The sequence below is a fragment of the Ranitomeya imitator genome, chromosome 1, assembly GCF_032444005.1.
Source record: "Ranitomeya imitator isolate aRanImi1 chromosome 1, aRanImi1.pri, whole genome shotgun sequence".
In the NCBI taxonomy this organism is placed as follows: Eukaryota; Metazoa; Chordata; class Amphibia; order Anura; family Dendrobatidae; genus Ranitomeya; species Ranitomeya imitator.
Genome location: NC_091282.1, coordinates 689,353,990 through 689,381,330, shown reverse-complemented (window position 1 = coordinate 689,381,330; position 27,341 = coordinate 689,353,990). Strand labels below are relative to the sequence as shown.

The 27,341-nt window shown below is 45.1% G+C and overlaps 1 protein-coding gene across 2 annotated transcripts in view; it reads left to right on the top strand.

Annotated features, from left to right (window-relative positions):
- PRKD1 (protein kinase D1) overlaps positions 1–27,341 on the top strand; it is a 178,861-nt gene that overhangs the window by 127,705 nt on the left and 23,815 nt on the right. For both annotated transcript variants that reach the window (XM_069730230.1, XM_069730238.1), the window contains exons 5-11: positions 14,411–14,696; positions 14,820–15,024; positions 20,707–20,830; positions 20,991–21,068; positions 22,174–22,450; positions 26,509–26,561; positions 27,216–27,288. In XM_069730230.1, the coding sequence (XP_069586331.1) occupies positions 14,411–14,696; positions 14,820–15,024; positions 20,707–20,830; positions 20,991–21,068; positions 22,174–22,450; positions 26,509–26,561; positions 27,216–27,288 (1,096 nt within the window). The remainder of the gene's footprint in view (positions 1–14,410; positions 14,697–14,819; positions 15,025–20,706; positions 20,831–20,990; positions 21,069–22,173; positions 22,451–26,508; positions 26,562–27,215; positions 27,289–27,341) is intronic.

Sequence of the window (27,341 nt, the reverse complement as noted above, 5' to 3'; positions counted from 1 at the left end):
GTACTCAGGACAAACTGCGCAACAATTACTGGGGTCCAATTTCTCCTGTTACCCTTGTGAAAATAAAAAATTACTTGCTAAAACATCATTTTTGAGGAAAGAAAAATGATTTTTTATTTTCACAGCTCTGCGTTGTAAACGTCTGTGAAGCACTTGGGGGTTCAAAGTGCTCACCACATATCTAGATAAGTTCCTTGGGGGGGTCTAGTTTCTAAAATGGGGTCTACTGTTTAGCCACATCAGGGGCTCTGCAAACGCAACGTGACGCCCGCAGAGCATTCCATCAAAGTCTGCATTTCAAAACGTCACTACTTCACTTCCGAGCCCCTGCATGTGCCCAAACAGTGGTTTACCCCAACATATGGGGTATCAGCGTACTCAGGAGAAACTGGACAACAACTTTTGGGGTCAAATTTCTCCTGTTACCTTTGGGAAAATAAAAATTGCAGGCTAAAAGATCATTTTTGAGAAAATAATTTTTTATTTTATTTTCATGGCTCTGCGTTATAAACTTCTGTGAAGCACTTGGGGGTTCAAAGTCCTCACCACACATCTAGATTAGTTCCTTTGGGGGTCTAGTTTCCAAAATGGGGTCATTTGTGGGGGATTTCCAATGTTTAGGCACACAGGGGCTCTCCAAACATGACATGGTGTCCGCTAATGATTGGAGCTAATTTTCCATTTAAAAAGCCAAATGGCATGCCTTCCCTTCCGAGCCCTGCCGTGCGCCCAAACAGTGGTTTACCCCCACATATGAGGTATCGGCGTACTCGGGAGAAATTGCCCAACACATTTTAGGATCCATTTTATCCTGTTGCCCATGTGAAAATGAAAAAATTGAGGTGAAAAGAATTTTTTTGTGAAAAAAAAGGACTTTTTCATTTTTACAGATCAATTTGTGAAGCACCTGAGGGTTTAAAGTGCTCATTAGGCATCTAGATAAGTTCCTTAGGGCGTCTAGTTTCCAAAATTGGGTCACTTGTGGGGGAACTCCAATTTTTAGGCACACGGAGGCTCTCCAAACGTGACATGGTGTCCGCTAAAGAGTGGAGCCAATTTTTCATTCAAAAAGTCAAATGGCGCTCCTTCCCTTCCAAGCCCTGCCGTGCGCCCAAACAATGGTTTACCCCCACATATGAGGTATCCGCGTACTCAGGACAAATTGGACAACAACTTTCAACTGGTTCAGTTTCTCCTTTTACCATTGGGAAAATAAAAATATTGTTGCTAAAAGATCATTTTTGTGACGAAAAGGTTAAATGTTCATTTTTTCCTTCCATGTTGCTTCTGCTGCTGTGAAGTACCTGAAGGGTTAATAAACTTCTTGAATGTGGTTTTGAGCACCTTGAGGGGTGCAGTTTTTAGAATGGTGTCACTTTTGGGTATTTTCAGCCATATAGACCCCGTAAACTGACTTCAAATGTGAGGTGGTCCCTAAAAAAAATGGTTTTGTAAATTTCGTTGTAAAAATGAGAAATCGCTGGTCAAATTTTAACCCTTATAACTTCCTAGCAAAAAAAAATTTTGTTTCCAAAATTGTGCTGATGTAAAGTATACATGTGGGAAATGTTATTTATTAACTATTTTGTGTCACATAACTCTCTGGTTTAACAGAATAAAAATTCAAAATGTGAAAATTGCGAAATTTTCAAAATTTTCGCCACATTTCTGTTTTTATCACAAATAAACGCAGAATTTATTGACCTTAATTTACCACTAACATGAAGCCCAAATATGTCACGAAAAAACAATCTCAGAACCGCTAGGATCCGTTGAAGCGTTCCCGAGTTATTACCTCATAAAGGGACACTGGTCAGAATTGCAAAAAACGGCAAGGTCTTTAAGGTCAAAATAGGCTGGGTCATGAAGGGGTTAAGTAAATTATATGGACCAAGTATTGGGATGCAAGTATTAATCATTGAGTTTGGGTTTTTCATTTAGTCCCATAGCCTCGCTGTGCAGTCTGCCTTTATAGGTACTTGGGAAGGAATGAGACATTGTGAAGGGCTCAGTGATCCCAGCACGGTCCTATTATAGGGGGTCATCGCGGTATCAAGTCCATTCATGACACCTCTTCCTTTCTAAATCTTCCTACATCGCTTGTGTGATATTATTGAGAAGTGGAAGGAACCGCAGCAACTCGGCCACAAAATCGAAACCACGTAATGTGGTAAATGGGGTCACCGAGTGCTGAGGAGCAGAGGGCAGAGAAGTCATCAACGCTCTGCTGACTCCATAACTGCAGAGTCCGATGCAGTGGTGTAAAGCCGCCAACCCCGGACTCTGCAGCAGGGGAAACATCTTCTGTGGCATGACAAGTCTCTCTTTATCGGGCAATGTGGTCTCTTGACCCCTCACTTCCACAGTAGGGAAATCTTCATGCTTCACCATGCAAGATATTTTGGACAATAGTAGCTTACAACTTTGTGGGAACAGATTGATTGTGCCAGTGTACAAAGCAAGGTCCATAAAGACATGGAGGGAGTGTGGTGTGGAAAAACATAAGCGGCCACAGAGCTCGAACCTCACACCCACCAAACACCATTGGGATGAACTGGAGTGGAGATTATGAGCCCGACTCTCTCCTCCAACATTAGTGTCTGATCTCACAAATGAATAGGCAACATTTCACAGAAGAGTGGACCAACTTCTTATTACCGGGTATGTCAGGATTTTGCTATGTAAGGATACTTTCACATTTCCGTTTATCTTGCACCGTCACAATGCGTTGTTTTGTGAAAGAAAAAAAAAACCCGCATCCTTCAAAGTTGCCCGCAGGATGCGTTTTTTCCACATAGACTTGTATTACCGACGCATCGCGATGTATGGACACACGTTCCATTCGTCGTGCACTTAATGCGTCAGTATTTGGCAGGCCATCTTTGCGAAGAAACGTACACGGGAATGTTTTTTCGTACGTCCTCTCCTGCATTTTTTTTAATGCGCAGGCTCAGCCGGAATTTCACCCCCTCCTCCCTGGGACTTTACAATGAGCAGCGGACGCGTTGAAACACTGCGTCCGCTGCTCACGTCACTCAAAATTTCATATGCTTCCGTCGGTACATTGCACCAATGCCTGGTGACGGCCGAGTACCGAAGGAAGTGTGAAAGAAGCCTAATCTGACAGCAGCATGAGGTAGGAAGAGACATCCTGATTCCAGCGATGTGGCAGTTTACTGGGTGCAGCAGTTGTGATGGTCACAGTTTCCTCTGCAGCGGATCTAGCAGGGCTCTGAATGCTAAATTGGTTATAACCCCGCCCACACCACTGGCTGCTTTGTGTCTCACCCTGCCCACAACTCTGGCATCTTTCTGTGTCTAAGGCCTCTTTCACACTTCAGTCTTTAGGCGTCAGTCACTACCGACATAGTGACGGATTGACGGATCCGTCACAATTGTTGCGAAAACGGTTCTAACGGATCCGTTTTTTTGACGGATCCGTTACTTGGGGGTTGTCTGGGAGAAGTATCTACTTTTTGGAGCATGCGCAATTGAAAAAACGGATTGGGGCGACGGATCCGCCGAAAAAACGGTTGCGGCGGATCCGTCGCCCATAGGCGCCCATTCTATGGAATGGCGGACGCGACGGATCCGTTGCGATCCGCCATTTCGGCGTTGACAAAAAACGTTCCAATGTCCGTCTATTTTCAGAAAACGTCCGCCAAATTTCGACGGATCCGTCGCATGGCGGATGGAACGGACGACCATCCGTCACAATCCGTCACTAATGCAAGTCTATGGGAAAATAACGGATCCGTCAAAAAAAAATGACGGATCCGTTATTTGAGGAAAATGGCGGTTTTAGACTGACGCCAAATAACTGAAGTGTGAAAGAGGCCTAACCCTGCCCACACCACTGGCAGCTTTCTTTGTATAACCCTGCCCACACGACTGATTAGCAGCTTTCAGTGTATGGGGTTATACACTGAAAGCTGCTAATCAGTGGTGTGGGCGGGATTATACACAGGTTAGATTATACCACTGATTTTCCTGTGTATAATCCCGCCCACACCACTGATTAGCAGCTTTCAGTGTATGGGGTTATACACTGAAAGCTGCTAATCAGTGGTGTGGGCGGGATTATACACAGGTTAGATTATACCACTGATTAGCAGCTTTCTTTGTATAACCCCGCCCACACCACTGATTAGCAGCTTTCTGTGCATAACCCCGCCCACACCACACTGATTAGCAGCTTAATGTGCATAACCCTGCCCACACCACTGATTAGCAGCTTTCTGGACATGACCCCGCCCACACCACTGATTAGCAGCTTTCTGTGCATAACCCCGCCCACACCACACTGATTAGCAGCTTAATGTGCATAACCCTGCCCACACCACTGATTAGCAGCTTTCTGGACATGACCCCGCCCACACCACTGATTAGGAGCTTTCTATGCTAAACCCCGCCCACACCACTGATTGGCAGCTTCTGTGTATAACCCCCGCCCACACCACTGATAGCTTCTTTTGTATAACCCCGCCCACACCACTGATGGGAAGCTTCTATGTATAAACAGTGTGTAACTGCCCACACATGAGTGGCAGCTTTCTGTGTACAATTCACAATGACAGAGAGCGGTTAATCGGTGGGGGTGTGGCTGGACCACGAGGCAGCTTGTGCTATAATGATAATCTCCTGCGGATAAAACACTGGTTTTATTGAAACAGCAAAATTTAGTCCATTAAGTGACAGATCGCTGAAATCAGGCTTTCTGCCCTTAAATTTTGGTGATCTGAGCTTACATAGGTAAAGCCTGCTGACAACCTTTAAAGGGAACCTGTCACCCCGTTTTTTGAGATTGAGCTATAAATACTGTTAAATAGGGCCTGCGCTGTGTGTTCCTATAGTGTATGTAGTGTACCCCGATTCCCCATGTATGCTGAGAAATAGCTTACCAAAGTCGCCGTTTTCGCCTGTCAATCAGGCTGGTCAGGTCGGGAGGGCGTGGTGACATCGCTGGTTCTTCCTCAGCTTTACGTTGGTGACGTAGTGACGTAGTGGTGAAGACACAGCGCGCGATCTGCGCTGTCATCCCTTTTGTCGGTGGGGGCGGCCATCTTCCTGGGGCCGCGCGTGCGCAGATCGAGTGCTCTGCTGCACGGGGCTTCAGGAAAATGGCCGCGGGATGCCGCGCGTGCGCATTAGAGATCGCGGCGGCCATTTTCCCAAAGCCGAGTTTGCATCTCGGCTTTGGGAAAATGGCCGCCGCGATCTCTAATGCGCACGCGCGGCATCCCGCGGCCATTTTCCTGAAGCCCCGTGCAGCAGAGCACTCGATCTGCGCACGCGCGGCCCCAGGAAGATGGCCGCCCCCACCGACGAAAGGGATGACAGCGCAGATCGCGCGCTGTGTCTTCACCACTACGCCACCAACGTAAAGCTGAGGAAGAACCAGCGATGTCACCACGCCCTCCCGACCTGACCAGCCTGATTGACAGGCGAAAACGGCGACTTTGGTAAGTTATTTCTCAGCATACATGGGGAATCGGGGTACACTACATACACTATAGGAACACACAGCGCAGGCCCTATTTAACAGTATTTATAGCTCAATCTCAAAAAACGGGGTGACAGGTTCCCTTTAATGCCTCTAAATTTAGAATTGGATGTCATAAAAGCTCCTGTATGTGGTGTCACGTTATTTTGTCCATACAGTGCATGATGAATATACATTGCTGTGTCTGTAAAGGGCAGTGATCGGTCCAATCTCATGACAACTACCTGCACTAGTCTAAATATTAGAGAAGAAAAATGTAGGAATCCAGCTCCAGGATGTAAAATATCAAAAAATACTTTATTCAAACATTGAACATTATTCAAACTTTTCGAAACGCGTTCAGTCGTCCATGACTGCTCCCTAACTATTTTGCTGGTCATTTGTAAGCCCTTGTTCCAATTTTTAAATGTTTGAATAAAGTATTTTTTGATATTTTACATCCTGGAGCTGGATTCCTACATTTTTCTTCTCAAATTTTCCACGTCCTGGCTGAGATGTCATTTCCGTGCTCGGATGATACCACCACAGCGATTTATCTTCTAATGGGTGAGCTGAATCAACTTTTTTCCTATTTAACCTCTTCCCGACCTGTGACACAGCGTCATGAAAGTCGGTGCCAATCCGACCTGTGACGCATATGCTGTGTCACAGAAAGATCGCGTCCCTGCAGATCGGGTGAAAGGGTTAACTCCAATTTCACCCGATCTGCAGGGACAGGGGGAGTGGTAATTTAGCCCAGGGGGGGTGGCTATGATCGCTTTGATTGGCTGTTGAAAGTGAAACTGCCAATCAGAGCGATTTGTAATATTTCACCTAAAAAACTGGTGAAATCTTACAATCCAGCCATGGCCGATGCTGCAATATCATCGGCCATGGCTGGAAACACTGATGTGTAAATACTAAATCCACCCCCCCCCCCCCCCCCTTTGTCACCCCCATAGGTAGGGACAATAATAAAATAAAGAAAACATTTTTTTCTTACACTAAGGTTGGGATTAGAACTAGGGTTAGGGTTTCGGTATGTGCACACGTATTCTGGTCCTCTGCGGATTTTTCCGCAGTGGATTTGATAAATCCGCAGTGCTAAACCGCTGCAGATTTATCGCAGATTTACCGCGGTTTTTTTTGCGCATTTCACTGTGGTTTTACAACTGCAGTTTACTATTGGAGCAGTTGTAAAACTGCTGCGGAATCCGCAGAAAGAAGTGACATGCTGCGGAATGTAAACCCCTGCGTTTCCGTGCAGTTTTTCCGCAGCATGTGTACAGCGATTTTTGTTTCCCATAGGTTTACATTGAACTGTAAACTCATGGGAAACTGCTGCAGATCCGCAGCGTTTTCCGCAGTGTGTGCACATACCTTTAGAATTAGGCTATGTGCACACGGTGCGGATTTGGCTGCGGATCCGCAGCGGATTGGCCGCTGCGGATTCGCAGCAGAGTTCCATTAGGTTTACAGTACCAAGTAAACCTATGGAAAACCAAATCCGCTGTGCCCATGGTGCGGAAAATACAGCGCGGAAATGCTGCGTTGTATTTTCCGCAGCATGTCAATTCTTTATGCGGATTCCGCAGCGTTTTACACCTCTTCCTCAATAGGAATCCGCAGGTGAAATCAGCACAAAAAACACTGGAAATCCGCGGTAAATCCGCAGGTAAAACACAGTGCCTTTTACCCATGGATTTTTCAAAAATGGTGCGGAAAAATCTCACACGAATCCGCAATGTGGGCACATAGCCTTAGGGTTAGGGTTGGAATTAGGGTTGTGGTTAGGGTTATGATTAGGGTTATGGCTACAGTTGTGATTAGGGTTAGGGGTGTGGGGGGGTTAGTGTTGGAGTTAGAATTGAGGGGTTTCCACTGTTTAGGCACATCAGGTGTTTCCAAACGCAACATGGCGCCACCATTGATTCCAGCCAATCTTGTATTCAAAAAGTCAAATGGTGCTCCCTCACTTCCGAGCCCCGACGTGTGCCCAAACAGTGGTTTACCCCCACATATGGGGTACCAGCATACTCAGGATAAACTGCGCAACAATTATTGGGGTCCAATTTCTCCTGTTACCCTTGTGAAAATAAAAAATTGCTTGCTAAAACATCATTTTTGAGGAAAGAAAAATGATTTTTTATTTTCACGGCTCTGCGTTGTAAACGTCTGTGAAGCACTTGGGGGTTCAAAGTGCTCACCACATATCTAGATAAGTTACTTGGGGGGTCTAGTTTCCAAAATGGGGTCACTTGTGGGGGGTTTCTACTGTTTAGGCACACCAGGGGCTCTGCAAACGCAACATGACGCCCACAGAGCATTCCATCAAAGTCTGCATTTCAAAACGTCACTACTTCACTTCCGAGCCCCTGCATGTGCCCAAACAGTAGTTTACCCCCACATATGGGGTATCTCCGTACTCAGGACAAACTGGACAACAACTATTGGGGTCAAATTTCTCCTGTAACCCTTGGGAAAATAAAAAATTCTGGGCCAAAAAATTATTTTTGAGGAAAGAAAACGTATTTATTATTTTCACGGCTCTGCGTTATAAACTTCTGTGAAGCACTTGGGGGTTCAAAGTGCTCACCACACATCTAGATAAGTTCCTTTGGGGGTCTAGTTTCCAAAATGGGGTCACTTGTGGGGAGTTTCTACTGTTTAGGCACATCAGGGGCTCTGCAAACGCAACGTGACACCCGCAGAGCATTCCATCAAAGTCTGCATTTCAAAACATCACTACTTCCCTTCCAAACCCTGACGTGTGCCCAAACAGTGGTTTACCGTCACATATGGGGTATCAGCGTACTCAGGAGAAACTGGAAAACAACTTTTGGGGTAAAATTTCTCCTGTTACCCTTGGGAAAATAAAAAATTGCGGGCTAAAAAATCATTTTTTTATTTTCATGGTTCTGCGTTATAAACTTCTGTGAAGCACTTGGGGGTTCAAAGTGGTCACCACACATCTAGATTAGTTCCTTTGGGGGTCTAGTTTCCAAAATGGGGTCATTTGTGGGGGATCTCCAATGTTTAGGCACACAGGGGCTCTCCAAACGCGACATGGTGTCCGCTAATGATTGGAGCTAATTTTCCATTTAAAAAGCCAAATGGCGTGCCTTCCCTTCCGAGCCCTGCCCTGCGCCCAAACAGTGGTATACCCCCACATATGGGGTATTAGCATACTCAGGACAAACTGGACAACAACATTTGGGGTCCAATTTCTCCTAATACCTTTGGCAAAATAGGAAATTCCAGGCTAAAATAAATTTTTGAGGAAAGAAAAATTATTTTTTATTTTCATGGCTCTGCGTTATAAACTTCTGTGAAGCACCTGGGGGTTTAAAGTGCTCAATATGCATCTAGATAAGTTCCTTGGGGGGTCCAGTTTCCAAAATAAGGTCACTTGTGGGGGAGCTCCAATGTTTAGGCACACAGGGGCTCTCCAAACGTGACATGGTGTCCGCTAACGATGGAGATAATTTTTCATTCAAAAAGTCAAATGGCGCTCCTTCCCTTCCGAACCTTACCATGTGCCCAATTAGTGGTTTACCCCCACATGTGAGGTATCGGTGTACTCAGGAGAAATTGTCCAACAAATTTTAGGATCCATTTTATCCTGTTGCCCATGTGAAAATGAAAAAATTGAGGCTATAAGAATTTTTTTGTGAAAAAAAAAAGTACTTTTTCATTTTTACGGATCAATTTGTGAAGCACCTGAGGGTTTAAAGTGCTCACTAGGCATCTAAATAAGTTCCTTGGGGGGGTCCAGTTTCCAAAATGGGGTCACTTGTGGGGGAGCTCCAATTTTTAGGCACACGTGGGCTTTCCAAACGCGACATGGTGTCCGCTAAAGAGTGGAGCCAATTTTTTATTCAAAAAGTCAAATGGCGCTCCTTCCCTTCCAAGCCCTGCCGTGCGCCCAAACAGTGGTTTACCCCCACATATAAGGTATCCGCGTACTCAGGACAAATTGGACAACAACTTTCGTGGTTCAGTTTCTCCTTTTACTATTGAGAAAATAAAAAAATTGTTGCTAAAAGATCATTTTTGTGACTAAAAAGTTAAATGTTCATTTTTTCCTTCCATGTTGCTTCTGCTGCTGTGAAGCACCTGAAGGGTTAATAAACTTCTTGAATGTGGTTTTGTGCACCTTGAGGGGTGCAGTTTTTAGAATGGTGTCACTTTTGGGTATTTTCAGCCATATAGACACCTCAAACTGACTTCAAATGTGAGGTGGTCCCTAAAAAAAATGGTTTTGTAAATTTCGTTGTAAAAATGAGAAATCGCTGGTCAAATTTTAACCCTTATAACTTCCTAGCAAAAAAAAAAATTTGTTTCCAAAATTGTGCTGATGTAAAGTAGACATGTGGGAAATGTTATTTATTAACTATTTTGTGTCACATAACTCTCTGGTTTAACAGAATAAAAATTCAAAATGTGAAAATTGTGAAATTTTCAAAATTTTTGCCAAATTTCCGTTTTTATCACAAATAAACGCAGAATTTATTGACCTAAATTTACCACTAACATGAAGCCCAATATGTCACGAAAAAACAATCTCAGAACCGCTAGGATCCGTTGAAGCGTTCCAGAGTTATTACCTCATAAAGGGACACTGGTCAGAATTGCAAAAAACGGCCAGGTCATTAAGGTCAAAATAGGCTGGGTCATGAAGGGGTTAAACTAAACATTACGTTAATTACCAATCTCCTATCACTCCTGTGCCTGCACTTTCCTTCTGCCCTGCTGGTCTCTGTTCACTCCACCTGTGATACCATGCAGACCCGATATGGCTGCAGCCAGTGACTGACTGCAGCGTGGAGCTCAGTGGTGCCTACATGTTGCCTCGGATGCCTGTGATTTGACTGCTGCAGTTGACATGCCATCACTAGAGAATAAGACAGAAACCGGTGGGCACTAGGGATACATCAACACTGGACCTGCAAGATATTTGTAGGGTGAATATTATTCTTTTTTTATTTCATACAGGAAAACTTTTTATATATCATATATGTCAAATTGTTTGAGACCGCCAACAAAAATTGAGTTGAAAAGTGGACATCGCCCTCAGTCAGCATAGTATGTGGCAAAACTGAAAAATCTCTTGGTGAAAATCTGCCCTCAATAATGGGTGGCCTTTTGGAGAGGATTTCATTATATAGGCGATACCTCTGATTGTAACCCTGCCTCTGGTGATAAGAATATGGCTACCAAAAACTGATCTCTGCAGCACAGGGAGTGTCGGCCAGGCGCAGGAGTAAAGACCAGCTGGACACGACGTCCTTCCGGTTTCCATCGTTGGTGTGCAAGGCCAATCTTCGTATTGTGACTTTTTAAAGTTGATATTCATTGGAGCAACAGTAGTGTGACAAAAGTCAGCCAGGTAATGGCGAGTATGATCTGCCAGGCTGCTCCTGCCCAAATGCACCTGTCATCGGTGAGGAACATGTTGTCATCTAAGCTGTGGAGACACATCCGCTCGGTGTGTCTTGTATTTGCGAAGTCAACGTTTAGGATGGGGCTTTATGCATGAGAAGAAATGCTGATCTTCTTCCAGGAGGCCCCGCGTGTGTAAAGAAGGGGCGGCTCAGCTTGTTCTAGCATACATTGCTGTTTGGCTTGGCTCGGGCCTAGTTCCTGCTGCTGGCTTAGCTCCACACCTCTCGGCGGCACCTCACGCATCTCCAGACTACATCCTCTCCCTGCTTCCTGGCTGCACAAGATGTCCATGGTCCTGCCATGTCTGCTGGATGAGCAGATGAAGCCTCAACAGCAGTCCTGTCCTCTTACAGTTAACCCTTCGCCGTGGCCACGGTTTCCAGATGTTAACGTAATCAGCTTGGAGTGGCTTAACAAGGATTATTTACGTAGGGGCAGGGTCCCATCGGTGAGCCCAGACCACTGGAGCTTGCAATCTAAAACCCTGAGCCCTTCTCTTTAGTCTCACCAGATCCTGTCCGCTGCTTGACGACTGTTCACAGTTTCCTGTTGGTAGTGAATGGGTTATGGCACCTCTCAGCGAGCTCCCCATCAGCTGCAGTTTCCATCATGTAATCTGGTTTTAGCAATCATTTCCTGGAGCTGTTCCAGACAGAGCTCAGTCTGGAACAAAAATCCCTTGGAAATAACCCACAGATCAGGCTTACAAGGCTAAAATGCTTCTCGGGCCTCTGTTCTCCAGGCAAAGCCAGCAGTGAGACTTTGTTTTGTTTTATCTTCCCCAGATTAATGCGGATGAGTGCCTTACAGTGATTATGATATATTAGGGAAAGCATTAGCTAATATTACATTGATTGCAGTTTTCTGCCACATCCTCCATTTCACATGTAGAATACGGTGGACTATCCACCAAGATGACAGTGCAAGCCTTCTCTTTGTCCGGGAGATTCTGGAGACCCCATATGGATCACACTATCAGCCAATCCCGCTGATATCTACTAGCTTGGCTGAGTGAAGTCCAATGTCCATGGAGACTTCTACTATAACCTCACCTTTTTATATGCTGACCTATGAATAATTTGATGTAATGTAAGACAGAGTATGGCTTTTCACCTTAGCAAGTTCCATTGTGCATGAATTAAAGCAATAGTTCTCTTTATCTTTTAGTTTTTATGGCACTTTTATTTAAATATTACAGGTCCTCCTCCTTCCTCACTTACTGCTCCACTCTCCTGTCCATACAATGTCTGCTGATGGCGGAGTGTGTGACCAGGCCTGTCTATCAGCCTCCAAATGAGAAAATGTCACGTGGGAAAGCGTCTTTGCATTTGGAGGAGTCTGATGGACAGGTCTGGTCTCATGCTCTTTCATCAGCAGTGACTTTGAGGACAGGAGAGCTACGCTGTTTGCTAGGAAGGAGGAGAACCTGTAATACTTGTATGTGAGTGACTGCCACAAAATCATCTCCCCAACACATCCATTGAACTAAAATTTACGTTGCTGATCCCTTTAAAAGGGAATGTGTCCGGTTATCCACGATGCCCAAACTACAGGCAGCATGAATAAGAGCCGGGCTGCATGATTGCAACCAGGTATATTCTTCTCTGAAACTCTTCAGCGTTGTAGAAAAAAACAGTTTTTAATAATGCATCCTTGAACCATAGGCAGTCATGACTAGTCCGGTGCCACCCTAGGGTGACACTTTCCCACCTCGATCCAGATGATTGACAGGTCTCTCCTGAGTGTCTGAGTGAGAGACCTGTCGATCGCCTGGATCGGTGCTGGACTAGTTCATTCCACCCTGTTGTTCCCAGCCAGATCCTTAAACTTCGTTTTTCATGCTGGAGTGTTTCAGTGAACGCTGTACCAGACTGCGCTTGTGCATCCAACCTTTGATGATACAGGTTCTCTTTAACCCTTTTTTGTGCACAATTTTGTTACCCTACGTTCCCATACACATGCCCTTTACACTGCCTCAGCAGACCAACTCTAGGCAGGAGGTACGTAGCCTCATGTACAGAGACTGGCGGTCACTGAGGCCAGCTCTTGGCAGGAGGTACATAGCCTGACGTACAGAGGCTGGTGGTCACTGAGGCCAGCTCTAGGAAGGAGGTGTACATGGCCTCACATACAGAGGCTGGCGGTCCCAGAGCCCAGCTCTAGGCAGGAAGTACATAGCCATAGCCTCATGCACAGAGGCTGGCGGTCACTGAGGCCAGCTCTATGAAGAAGGTGTACATGGCCTCACATACAGAGGCTGGCGGTCCCAGAGCCCAGCTCTAGGCAGGAAGTACATAGCCATAGCCTCATGCACAGAGGCTGGCGGTCACTGAGGCCAGCTCTATGAAGAAGGTGTACATGGCCTCACATACAGAGGCTGGCGGTCCCAGAGCCCAGCTCTAGGCAGGAAGTACATAGCCATAGCCTCATGCACAGAGGCTGGCGGTCACTGAGGCCAGCTCTAGGCAGGAGTTATATGACCTCGCATACAGAGGCTGGCGGCTACTGAGGCCAGCTCTAGGCAGGAGGTACATAGGAGGTACATAGCCTCATGTACAGAGGCTGGCGGTCACTGAAGCCAGCTTTAGGCAGGAGTTATATGACCTCATGTACAGAGGCTGGCGGCTACTGAGGCCAGCTCTAGGCAGGAGTTATATAACCTCATGTACAGAGGCTGGCAGTCACTGAGCCCAGCTCTAGGCAGGAGTTATATGACCTCATGCACAGAGGCTGGCGATCACTGAGGCCAGCTCTAGGCAGGAGGTACATAGCCTCATGTACAGAGGCTGGCAGTCACTGAGCCCAGCTCTAGGCAGGAGGTACATAGCCTCATGTACAGAGGCTGGTGGTCACTGAGCCCAGCTCTAGGCAGGAGGTACATAGCCTCATGTACAGAGGCTGGTGGTCACTAAGGCCCTGCAGTCTCATTCCTGTGTGAGAGATCCTAGCTACAGTCTTGGGGAAAAAATATTACCATCGATGGCATTTTGTCCTGTGCCCATGTTGTTAATGACATTATGCCAGTAGTGATCTATCCGTACTTTGTTCTAAATTAACTTTATTTCTCACTTTTAGGTCTTAATCAGCCCTAAATTTTTCATGTACAAATTCTTTTGTTTTTTGCTGGTAAAACATGTGCCTATTATTGTTCCCATGCCTACGTTTTTCATCCGTCACATGAATGCAAGTGTATTGGTGCTGGAAAAAGTTGGGCAGTAGCCTGATGCCGTCCTCGCTGCATCCTAGTGATGTCTGAAGTAGGCCTGATTTTCCTGTTTGCAATAAAAAAAACGTCTGAATGAGGCCTAAAAACAAGAATCGTAATGATGATGGGCAGAAGATCCCCATGGCAGCAGGAATTCCAGTATGTGTTGCCTGCCTAGTTGCTGCATGCTGATATGGACAGTTTTGCTTTATGCTGATGTTTGTAGAGCGTTTTACTTACGGCTTTTTCTAAAAATGTAACTTCCTTTCTCTCTCCAGCAAAAAAGTCCATCAGAATCGTTTGTTCGAGAGAAGAGATCTAGTTCCCAGCCTTACCCTGGTCGGCCCATCCAGTTGGACAAGATCTTGCTCTCCAAGGTGAAAGTGCCTCACACGTTTGTTATCCACTCGTACACGCGACCCACGGTGTGCCAGTACTGTAAGAAGCTGCTAAAAGGTCTGTTCCGTCAAGGGCTGCAGTGCAAGGACTGCAAGTTCAACTGTCACAAGCGGTGTGCAACTAAAGTGCCTCATAACTGCCTTGGAGAGGTGGCCATTAATGGAGGTATGCATGCCACGGCAGTTTTGTGGCTGGTGTCCATTGTGGCATGCTTTTAGATGTAAAATGAAGTTGGTCCTTTTACTGTAAATTGGGAGGTTTTTATTCGAGTCTTCTTTCTCTTTGGAGACTTATTAAGTCCTGGAGCCGAGTCTGACGTCGTCATGGAAGAGGGAAGCGACAATGAAAGCGATTCAAGCAGCAGGCTACTGATGGACGACGTAGACGAGCCTCTAACTCCAGATTCTGATAGCATAATGACTGGCTGCCGAAACGAGAATGGAGACATGCAGGACACCGACCAGGATCCAGATACATCTGATCGTATGATCAGGTATGTAGTAATGATGACACCAATGCAAAACAGTGACAATGGCAACGTTTCGCAACTTTGTGGCTAGGGCTTCGTCATGAGTGTTCAAGATGATCAGCATTTGCTTTTGAAAAGCATTTAGATATACATGAGCTATCAATATCTTATCAATGAAGATCCAACACCCAGCACCACCTCCAATCACCTGGCTGGACACCGTAGCTCCTTACACGGTCTAGTGGCCATTCTCAGGTACTGCAGCTCGGATCTCATTCACTTTAGTAGGAGGTGAACTGCAGTAGCGGAGAACGGCCACTTGACAGCGTATGGAGCTGTGGCGTTCAGGCTGTTTACACTGTCTACTTATGGACGTCACAAGGCCAACAAACTGTTGAGAAGTGGGAGGACTGCAATCGGACCCCCACTGATAGGATATTGATTGCTTATACTGGACATAGGATTGTTTTGTTTTATTGTTTTTTTTTAGGCAACCTGCTTGTTTATATTTAAATAATTGAGGTAACTGGATAGAGAAATAATTGTAAATAAAGAGATAAATGGTAAATAAAGAGCTAAATAATAGTAAATAATAGTTACATAATAAAGTCAAATAGAAGAGCACTAGCTGGACGCTACCTTAAATATATATGTGTGTGTGTATGTGTATATATATATATATATATATATATATATATATATATATATATATATATATATATATATATATATATATATATATATTAGATTGTGGCCCGATTCTAACGCATCGGGTATTCTAGAATATGCATGTCCCCGTAGTATATGGACAATGATGATTCCAGAATTCGCGGCAGACTGTGCCCGTCGCTGATTGGTCGAGGCAACCTTTATGACATTATCATCGCCATGGCAACCATTATGACATCTACGTTGATACTGTGCCCGTTGCTGATTGGTCGAGGCCTGGCGGCCTCGACCAATCAGACGCGGTATGTCTACGTCCTTTATGACATCATCGTCGCTGTGCCCGTCGCTGATTGGTCGAGGCCTGGCGGCCTCGACCAATCAGAGACGCGGGATTTCCAGGACAGACAGACAGACGGAAAAATCCTTAGACAATTATATTTATACTAGATTGTGGCCCGATTCTAACGCATCGGGTATTCTAGAATATGCATGTCCCCGTAGTATATGGACAATGATGATTCCAGAATTCGCGGCAGACTGTGCCCGTCGCTGATTGGTCGAGGCAACCTTTATGACATCATCGTCGCCATGGCAACCATTATGTCATCTACGTCGATACTGTGCCCGTCGCTGAATCAGAAACGTGAGATGTCTACGTCCTTTATGACATCATCGTCGCTGTGCCCGTTGCTGATTGGTCGAGGCCTGGTGGCCTCGACCAATCAGACGCGGGATTTCTGCATCCTTTATGACATCATCGTCGCTGTGCCCGTTGCGTCCAATCAGAGACGCGGGATTTCTACGTCGATGCTGTGCCGGTCTCTGATTGGTCGAGGCCTGGCGGCCTCGACCAATCAGAGAGCCGGGATTTCCAGGACAGACAGACAGACAGACAGACAGACGGAAAAACCCTTAGACAATTATATATATAGATATATATATATATATATATATATTTATTAGCTATTGAACCCGTTCTACGCCCGGGTGGCTAGCATCTATATTGGTATATGGTCTCCATCCTGGTATGTGCTGCTCCATCCTGCGTCCCCATCCTGTCATGAGCTGCTCCATCCTGCGTCCCCATCCTGACATGTGCTGCACCCATCCTGCACCCCCATCCTGTCATGTGCTGCACCCATCCAGCGCCCCCATTCTGTCATGTGTTGCACCCATCCTGCGCCTCCATTCTGTCATGTGCTGCTTCCATCCTGCGCCCCCATTGTGACATGTGCTGCTCCCATCCTGCGCCCCCATTCTGACATGTTCTGCACCCATCTTGCGCCCCCATTCTGTCATGTGTTGCACCCATCCTGCACCCCCATTCTGTCATGTGCTGCTCCCATCCTGCGCCCCCATTCTGACATGTTCTGCACCCATCTTGCGCCCCCATTCTGTCATGTGTTGCACCCATCCTGCGCCCCCATTCTGTCATGTGCTGCTCCCATCCTGCTCCCCCATTGTGACATGTGCTGCACCCATCCTGCGCCTCCATTCTGACATGTTCTGCACCCATCCTGCATCTCCATTCTGTCATGTGCTGCTCCCATCCTGCGCCCCTGTTCTGTCATGTGCTGCTCCCATCCTGCGCCCGTTCTGTCATGTGCTGCTGCCATCCTGTGCCCATTCTGTCATGTGCTGCTACCATCCTGCGCCCGTTCTGTCATGTGCTGCTCCGATCCTGCGCCCCTGTTCTGTCATGTGCTGCTCCCATCTTGCGCCCCCATTCTGTCATGTGCTGCTGCCATCCTGCGCCCCCATTCTGTCATGTGCTGCTACCATGCTGCGCCCGTTCTGTCATGTGCTGCTGCCATCCTGCGCCCGTTCTGTCATGTGCTGCTGCCATTCTGCGCCCGTTCTGTCATGTGCTGCTACCATCCTGCGCCCGTTCTGTCATGTGCTGCTCCCATCCTGCGCCCCTGTTCTGTCATGTGCTGCTCCCATCCTGCGCCCGTTCTGTCATGTGCTGCTGCCATCCTGCGCCCGTTCTGTCGTGCTGCTGCCATCCTGCGCCCGTTCTGTCATGTGCTGCTACCATCCTGCGCCCGTTCTGTCATGTGCTGCTCCGATCCTGCGCCCCTGTTCTGTCATGTGCTGCTCCCATCTTGCGCCCCCATTCTGTCATGTGCTGCTGCCATCCTGCGCCCCCATTCTGTCATGTGCTGCTACCATCCTGCGCCCGTTCTGTCATGTGCTGCTGCCATCCTGCGCCCGTTCTGTCATGTGCTGCTGCCATTCTGCGCCCGTTCTGTCATGTGCTGCTACCATCCTGCGCCCCCATTCTGTCATGTGCTGCTCCCATCCTGCGCCACCATTGCATATAGCCTCCATAAGATGCTCCATTATATATGCCCCGTATGCTGCTGCCATATATATAAAAAAAAAAAAAACCATCCTCACCTATCGTCGCTGGGCGCCGAGTGCTGGGGGGCCTGAGCAGGCAGGGACACCGGCGCGCTATGGGGGTCAGGTGCCGGAGTCACCGCTAGCTCAGGCCCCCAGCACTTGCTATACTCACCTGTCTGTCCCATTCCAGCGCTGCGCGCCGCCATCTTCCGGCTCCTCTGGCTGTGACTGTTCAGTCAGAGGGCGGCGCCGGCGCGCATTAAGCGCGTCATCGCGCCCTCTGAACTTGGAACGTCACAGCAGAGGACCCGGGAGACGGAGCCGCACGCAGCGCTGGAACGGGGGACAGGTGAATATACTTACCCTCCTGGCGGTCCCTGCCTCTCCGGTGGAGATCGCGGTGTGCGTTCAGGGTTTACGCATACCGCGATCTCCTGGGAGCGTCACTCTGTGTGGCCCAGACTGCGCCGGCGCTTGCGCAGTCTATAAAGGCTTCGGACAGAGTGATGCTCCCAGCGTTATATTATAGATAGAGAGAGAGAGCGAGATAGATATTTATCTATCTCTATACACTACCTTTCAAAGGTTAAGGGTCACCCAGACAATGTTGTGTTTTCCATGAAAACTCATACTTTTTTTAATCAAATGAATTGAAAATCTAGTCCAGACATTGACAAGGTTCGGAAAAATTTTTTTTATTTGAAATAATAATGTTTTCCTTCAAACTTTTCTTTCGTCAAAGAATGCTCCCTTTGCAGCAATTACAGCATTGCAGACCTTTGGCATTCTAGCAGTTAATTTGCTGAGGTAATCTGGAGAAATTTTACCCCATGCTTCCAGAAGCCCCTCCCACAAGTTGGTTTGGCTTGATGGGCACTTTTTGCGTACCGTACGGCCAAGCTGCTCCCACAACAGCTCAATGGGTCTGAGATCTGGTGACTGCGCTGGCCACTCCATTACAGATAGAATATCAGCTGCCTGCTTCTTCCCTAAATAGTTCTGGCATAATTTGGAGATGTGCTTTGGGTCATTGTCCTGTTGTAGGAGGAAATTGGCTCCAATAAAGCGCTGTCAACAGGGTATGGCATGGCGTTGCAAAATGGAGTGATAGCCTTCCTTATTCAATATCCCGTTTACATTGTACAAATCTCCCACTTTAGCAGCCCCAACGCAACCCCAGACCATCACATTACCTCCACCATGCTTGACAGATTGTGTCAGGCACTCTTCCAGCATCTTTTCAGTTGTTCTACATCTTACAAATGTTCTTCTTTGTGATCCAAGCACCTCAAACTTGGATCCGTCTGTCCATAACACTTTTTTCCAATCTTCCTCTGTCCATGGTCTGTGTTCTTTTGTCCATATTACTCTTTTCATTTTATTAGCCAGTCTCAGATATGGCTTTTTCTTTGCCACACAGCTCTGAAGGCCAGCATCCAGGAGTCGCCTCTTCACTGTAGACGTTGACACTGGTGTTTTGCGTTTACTATTTAATGAAGCTGCCAGTTGAGGACCTGTGAGGCGTCGATTTCCCAAACTACAGACTTTAATGTACTTGTCTTGTTGCTCAGTTGTGCAGCGGGGCCTCCCACTTCTCTTTCTACTCTGGTTAGAGCCTTTTTGTGCTCTCCTCTGAAGGGAGTAGTACACACCATTGTAGGAAATCTTCAGTTTCTTGGCAATTTCTCGCATAGAATAGCCTTCATTTCTAAGAACAAAAATAGACTGTCGAGTTTCACATGAAAGTTCTTTTTTTCTGGCCATTTTGAGAGTTTAATGGAACCAACAAATGTAGAGCAGCACGGTGGCGCAGTGGTTAGCATTGCAGCCTTGCAGTGCTGGGGTTCTGGGTTCTAATCCCACCTTGGACAACATCTGCAAGGAGTTTGTATGTTCTCCCCGTGTTTGCGTGGGTTTCCTCCGGGTACTCTGGTTTCCTCCCACACTCCAAAGATATACTGATAGGGAATTTAGATTGTGAGCCCCATCGGGGACAGTGATGATGATGTGTGCAAAACTGTAAAGCGCTGCGGAATAGCGCTATATAAAAAATAAAGATTATTATTATTAATGTTCCAGATTCTCAACTAGCTCAAAGGAAGGTCAGGTTTATAGGTTCTCTAATCAGCCAAACCGTTAACAGCTGTGCTAACATACTTGCACAAGGGTTTTCAAGGGTATTCTAACCATCCATTAGCCTTCTTACACAGTTAGCAAACACAAAGTACCATAAAAACACTGGAGTGATGGTTGTTTGAAATGGGCCTCTATACACCTATGAAGATATTGCATTACAAACCAGATGTTTGCAGCTAAAATAGTCATTTACCACATTAACAATGCATAGAGTGTATTTCTGAAACATTTAATGTTAGCTTCATTGAAAAAACTGTACTTTTCTTTCAAAAATAAGGATATTTCTAGGTGACCCTAAACTTTTGAACAGCAGTGTGTAGATAGATAGACAGATAGATATAATAAGACAATTGTTTATTTTTTTCCCTGCCAAACTTAGATTTTTGTGGTGTCACAATGTTTATTTGATCTAGGTAGACTATTATAGGATCACTCCCAGCTATAGGAATATCATAGTTTTGCCGTAGCATATGCAAAAAAAACCCTACTGTCATATCCATTTATGGTTGTAGTTTTAATTCTCAAGTTCAGTTTAGTAATTTATCTTAATTTCAGCCCCTCGGCCAGTAATAACATTCCCTTGATGCGAGTGGTTCAGTCTGTCAAGCACACAAAGCGGAAAAGCAGCAGTGTTATGAAAGAAGGTTGGATGGTGCATTATACCAGCAAAGACACCTTGGTAAGTATGCCACGCTATTACCAGGCCACAGGTTGGATGTGGCACAAGCTTAGTGATTGGTTCTGATATGAAAATCATTACTTTTTTATTAGTTATGTGTATTTCAGTAATATGTTACCATTTAATACATTTTTGTGTTTTCGTTTCCATTTTATTGCAGAGGAAAAGACATTACTGGAGACTGGACAGCAAGTGTATAACCTTATTTCAGAACGATACTGGAAGCAAATACTACAAGGTAAAGGGAGAATTTGGGATCGCGGTCTTGAAGGATGTCCTTTTTTACGTGATGGATTTAATGATGACTTTGGGTTATCACAGCCATACTGAATAACAGTATGGCTGTGATAACCCAAAGTCATCAGTTATCGCTGACTCAAATTATGTTACGATTCCTGTGTAAAAATAAAACCTGTATAAATTGTGTATTTTCAGTGCATAAAATTATACAGATGTTGCATTTGGTGAATGTTATTTCCTACTTGTGGCCATTTTAAAAATATTTAAAGAGAGAGAGCCTGTCCGACCCCCACTCCCTCAATCCATTTAGATTTGAGTGCAGCCCCTTTAAACGGTAAGCCAGTCGATCCATTTATAATCCTATATTACTGCTTAAGCAGCGAGAGATCGCGTTTTGTTTCTCAATCAGCGCACTTACAGCGCCTTAGCGCTCGAACTGATGAAACAGAAAAAAGGAGGCGTTCCTTGTGTGATATCGCTTCTTGTAGGTGAGGATGTGCTAGAACATTTACTCGCTGGGAGGGTTGTGTGCAGCACATCTCTGTAAGAAAGTGCTGAATTCCAACAACCCATGGGTGGAGAACATAATAATTGAAGAGGAGGAAAGGGGCGGCGCTGCCGAAAGCGATTCCAAGTCGTGAGGCTAAATAACTAGTTGGCTTGGAATTGCTTTCGGCAGCACGAGGGTCCACCACCCCTTTCCTCCTCTTCAGTTGGCGCCTATACTATCAGCACCCTCCTCTGGCTGACGGACAAGTCGTTTGCTCTGGTACATGGCCACTGGCCTGTCAATCATCCCAGGAGACAGTGCTGCTATTGCAGGAATACAGTGGGGGCTGAGGAGCTGTAAGTGCATCGTCACGCTCTGATTTTCAAAACACAATTCCTCGCTGCTAATCAACTCTTTGGGGTCATATTAGATAATTGTTTAAACTGTAAAGCGCTGCGGAATATGTGGGCGCTATATAAATAAAGATTATTATTGTTGCAAACTTCAGCACTTTTCCCAAGTACCCACAATAAAATGTTAGGTCTTCATCCGTTCTAGATCTGTGACAAATTGTTGTCGTATAATTTAGTTGTATTTGTTTTTTTTTTCACAGGAAATCCCCCTGTCTGAGATACTGTACCTGGAGCCTGCTAAAAACCTGTCTCAGCTCCCCCCTGGTGCTAACCCTCACTGCTTTGAGATCACCACTGCCAACATTGTATATTATGTGGGGGAAAGCCTACCCCTCCCGATCACCCCTGAGGTTGGGAATAATGTGGTCGTGAACAGCGGGGTGGGGATGGAAGTAGCTCGGATGTGGGAGATCGCCATCCAGCATGCCCTGATGCCAGTGAACCCAAAGGGGGCGAATGGAGGAAGCAGCCAGCACAGTACGTCCTAGTGTTCTACCTGCCATTACTGTATCATCCCAACCATCACTGCTTATGTATGGAAAGGAATGGGCTCTCCCAGAAAATATGGGATTTTTGTTTTTCCATTGTCATGTCACTAAACTTTGCTTCTTTTGGCATCCTTGTGTTCACAATTAGCATGCCAAATGAGCAAATATGTAATCTTTATGATCTGTATGCCTCTGCATTATTGTGGAAGTAGCAGCACACAGTCTTGTTTTGTGGGAAGGAAAATTTGTTTGGAAGGGGGGGGGGGAGTTCTATGTTTTGCCAGTTTCAAAGCACAACAGTAATGATTTTGCCTTCTCGTTTGAAGGGAAATACTTACAGATATTAGACTTTTATTGTGCTCATATTAAAATGGCTACATATTGAAAAGATGGAAAATCCAAGGTAGAAATGGTAAATTCTGGTTTCAGCAGATAGATTCCCTTTAAAATTTACATTATCGTCAGGTATTTGCTATGTAATCTGAGATCAGCATGATGTTGGGAGAGAGAGCCCAATTCCAGTGATGTATCACTTGGTTTACTGGGTGTTGTAGATCTAGCAGAGCTCAAAATGCTGAGCTCTGTGTATGACCCCTCCCACACAACTGATTGGCAGCTTCCTATGTACAATGTATAGTGACAGAGATGCTTGTGGACGTGGTTGGACCAGGAGGCATGAGGCAGCTTGTCCTGTAGGGATAATCTCCTGCTGATAAAATACTGATTGTATTGAAACAGCAAAACACAGAACCTAGTAAGTGACACATCACTGTTATCAGGGTCTCTGCTCCTACGTTATGGTGCTCTCAGATTACATAGCGGCTTACTGTCATTTGATATAAATATTTATTGCCCACTATTTGATCACTTTTTATTCCAAATTTTTGTGTGTCAGTATAATGAAACGGCTAGATTTGTGAAGTTTATTTTTATGGTGTTTATGGTATGGGTTGTGGTACAGTTTTATGGTTCTAGTCGCAGTGATCAAAAAATGTTTTTCTTTTTTTTTTTTTTTTGTTTACTTCCATTTTTGCATAAAAAAAAAAAAATATATATATATATATATATATATATATATATATATATATATATATATAGTACAGACCAAAAGTTTGGACACACCTTCTCATTTAAAGATCTTTCTGTATTTTCATGACTATGAAAATTGTACATTCACACTGAAGGCATCAAAACTATGAATTAACACATGTGGAATTATATACTTAACAAAAAAGTGTGAAACAACTGAAATTATCTAATATATAATTGCCTAGAATACTACTACTTATACTTATTTTCCACCATAATATGCAAAAAAAATGTTAAAAAAACAGACAATGTGATTTTCTGGATTTTTTTTTTCTCAGTTTGTCTCCCATAGTTGAGGTCTACCTATGATGTAAATTACAGACGCCTCTCATCTTTTTAAGTGGTGGAACTTGCACTATTGCTGACTGACTAAATACTTTTTTGCCCCACTGTATATGAATAATAATTATTATTCATATATATAGGTGTGCACGCATTCATGCTATGTCTCTTTTCTTCTTTCGTTTGGTATTTGCATTTTTCATGCATTGCGTAGCACCCTAGTTGATATATCTTTGTTTATTGGTAGTGCTCCCGACATATTTCTCCATTCTCAAAATTGAGATCTTTGATTCCAACCACTGTGTCTTTGTGCGATGCAGAAAAGGTGAACGGATGGACTCTACGTGCCTGGTGAAGCATGGAGGAGGTGGTGTGATGATGTGGGGGTGCTTTGCTGGTGACACTGTTGGGGATTTATTCAATATTGAAGGCATACTGAACCAGCATGGCTACCACAGCATCTTGCAGCGGCATGCTATTCCATCTGGTTTACGCTTAGTTGGATCATCATTTATTTTTCAACAGGATAATGACCCCAAACACACCTCCAGGCTGTGTAAGGACTATTTGACCAAGAAGGAGAGTGATGGGGTGCTACGCCAGAAGACCTGGGCTCCACAGTCACCAGACCTGAACCCAATTGAGATGGTTTGGGGAGAGCTGGACCGCAGAGTGAAGGCAAAAGGGCCAACAAGTGCTAAGCACTACCTCTTGAAGCTCATCAAGAGAATGCCAAGAGTGTGCAAAGCAGTCATCAAAGCAAAAGGTGGCTACTTTGAAGAACCTAGAATATAAGACATAATTTAAGTTGTTTCACACTTTTTTGTTACGTATATAATTCCACGTGTTAATTCATAGTTTTGATACCTTCAGTGTGAATGTACAATTTTCATAGTCATGAAAACACAGAAAAATCTTTAAATGAGAAGATGTGTCCAAACTTTTGGTCTGTACTGTATATTAATAGTAAAATATTCTTTGGGGTTTTTTTGTTAGTTGATTTTTTTTTTTCTCTTTTCTACCCCAGTTGGTCTCCTACAGTAATACTGTTCCTCCAATTGGCCCCTTACAGTAACTATGGTCTTCACACCCATAAACTAATAAGCTATGTTCCCCATCATGTAAAAAATGTTGGGGACTTGGCTACCATCCTGTAATATTGTCCCCCCCCTTATTGCCGCTCTTCATATATACATAAAACATCAAAAAGATTCCTCAGACCAGTCCCTTCTCCCACGAGGAGCAGGGTTCTCTTCATTCTCCATAGTGCGTGCAGGGAGAAGGGGCGACACATTGCAGTGATGTCACGTGTTGACCTTTACAGGCATGGTTCCGGCCTCTCATGGGCCGGTGACTTGTATAGCTATTGCGGTGCAGGAAGTTCCTGGCATCTGTGTCCAAGCATGCACATTTAGCATTAAAAAGATACTGGCATCAGCCAGCCCCTTTCCTCATCAAGTCTGGCTGTGACTCTCTGCGACCATGAATGCTATGCCCTCGAGAATTGCTCTGCCCCACTTACCTCAGAATGCAGCTTCTGGGGCTGTGTGTTTGAGATCACTGCCGTAATCAATGACCAGGACATACCACCATCCATTGGTAGCAAACGGTGAAGGTTCCGATCGAATGGCAGCAAAAAAGATCATGAATACCATGAGTAATTTATGCAAAAAGTACATTGAAAACTCTCTCTATACAAACAATAAGTTGTATAGCGGTGTTCTTCCTCACTTTTGGACTTGTGCGCCTCTGAAGACTAGAAGCGTGAAGAAAGCTGTGCGCATGTGTGAGTTTTGCAGAGAGCTGGCGATGGCGCCCTCACTTGCAAATCATGTTGATAACTTGCTGTGAGGGCCGACTAGTCTGGGGAAAACAGCGCCCCGTGGACTAGTCAAAGGCCTAATTAGCATATGAAGCACAAAGTTTCTAAAACTTTTTTTAACCTCATGGGTTTAGGTGATAAACATTGGGCTGGTTTGGCAGTAGTCTATTGCTGGTGGGTTGGAGGGCAGAGGGGACCTGTCAGGTTCTCTATAAAGAGTGATTATTTCTGAAATAATCTGTCAGAAAGACAGTTTGTAAGGTTGAACGTAGACACAAGTCCATTGAGTTCAACTTATAACCTAACATGTTGTTCTAGATCAGTGTTTCCCAAACCCCACTCCTCACGCCCCCCCACATGTCACGTTTTCTGGATTTCTTTATTATTGCACAGGTGATGGAAGTATCATCATGGCATCAGATATTCTCTCACCTGTGCAATACTAAGGAAATCCTGAAAACATGACCTGTGGGGGGCCGTGAGGAGTGGGGTTTGGGAAACACTGATCCAGAGGAAGGCAGAAACCCAATGGGGCAGACATTAATAGCTCCATACTAGGGAATAAACTCCTTCCTGACTCCACACATGGTGAGCAGACTAGTTCTCTGGATCAGTGTCCCATCACAGGATCTAGTGCCCAAAATCTGAAATGTCATGTTTTTTCAGAAATGTATCCAGGCCCCTCTTGAGCTTACTTAGTTAACCAACCATTACCACATCATGTAATCACTGTGACATACATTTTAGAGAAATAAAATATGGCTCTGGTTGGTGTCCATATTCTTTAAAGCCTCCAAGTCTAACCTGAGCTCTGAATGTGAATACGTGTCCAACGAGTGATTATTTCATTTCAGGGGATGTATCGATGAGCATTTCAGTGTCCAACTGTGAAGTGCAGGAGAATGTGGTACGTACAGAAGACGTCTATCTACATGGGGCGTATTTTCTACACAGTGGTTCTGGTGTGAGACATTAGGTCTTCTGTCCCCTGATCATGATTAACCCTTCATAGCAGTATGCATTGCTTCCCTTCATGCAATCACCCTCCACTCACCGCTGTTTCATAACGAATGACACCTTTTGGCTTCGTTCACACGTTGAGGCCGTGGTGTATGTTGTAAGACTCATTATTTTCCTCCAATTTTTACTCAAATTGAGACCAACGCAATGCTGCCCCTACGGGTGAATGCTGCCGTTTAGATTTTGGTCTTTTGATGAGGTGCTTTTTGGAACAAGTTGTCCTGCAAAATTGTAATGGGTGCAGCATTAAAGCTGGTCGTACGTTGGCGATATCAGATGCCTGCTTTTACCACTATTGGTTATGGTTGATCTCTGCTGTGAAGGTTGTCATTCTGGATAACATGGCAATACCCGATCCCAGTGGGGTGCTGATTTTTTGTTGGCGGGATTATAGATTTCCTACACTGCACTTTACAAGGACTAGAAAAATCCAACACAGGGATCAACCACATTCTAAAACTAGTGAATCTGAGGCGATTGCCGCAAACTCACTTTTTGCAAAATAGGTGACATCAAATTTGTTTTGTTTTCCTCTTTACAGGATATCAGTTCAGTGTATCAGATTTTCCCAGATGAGGTTCTTGGGTCAGGCCAGTTTGGTATTGTATATGGAGGTATGGCTCTGTGGTTTGTATCTTCTCTATTAGCCACAATTATGATCTTTTTA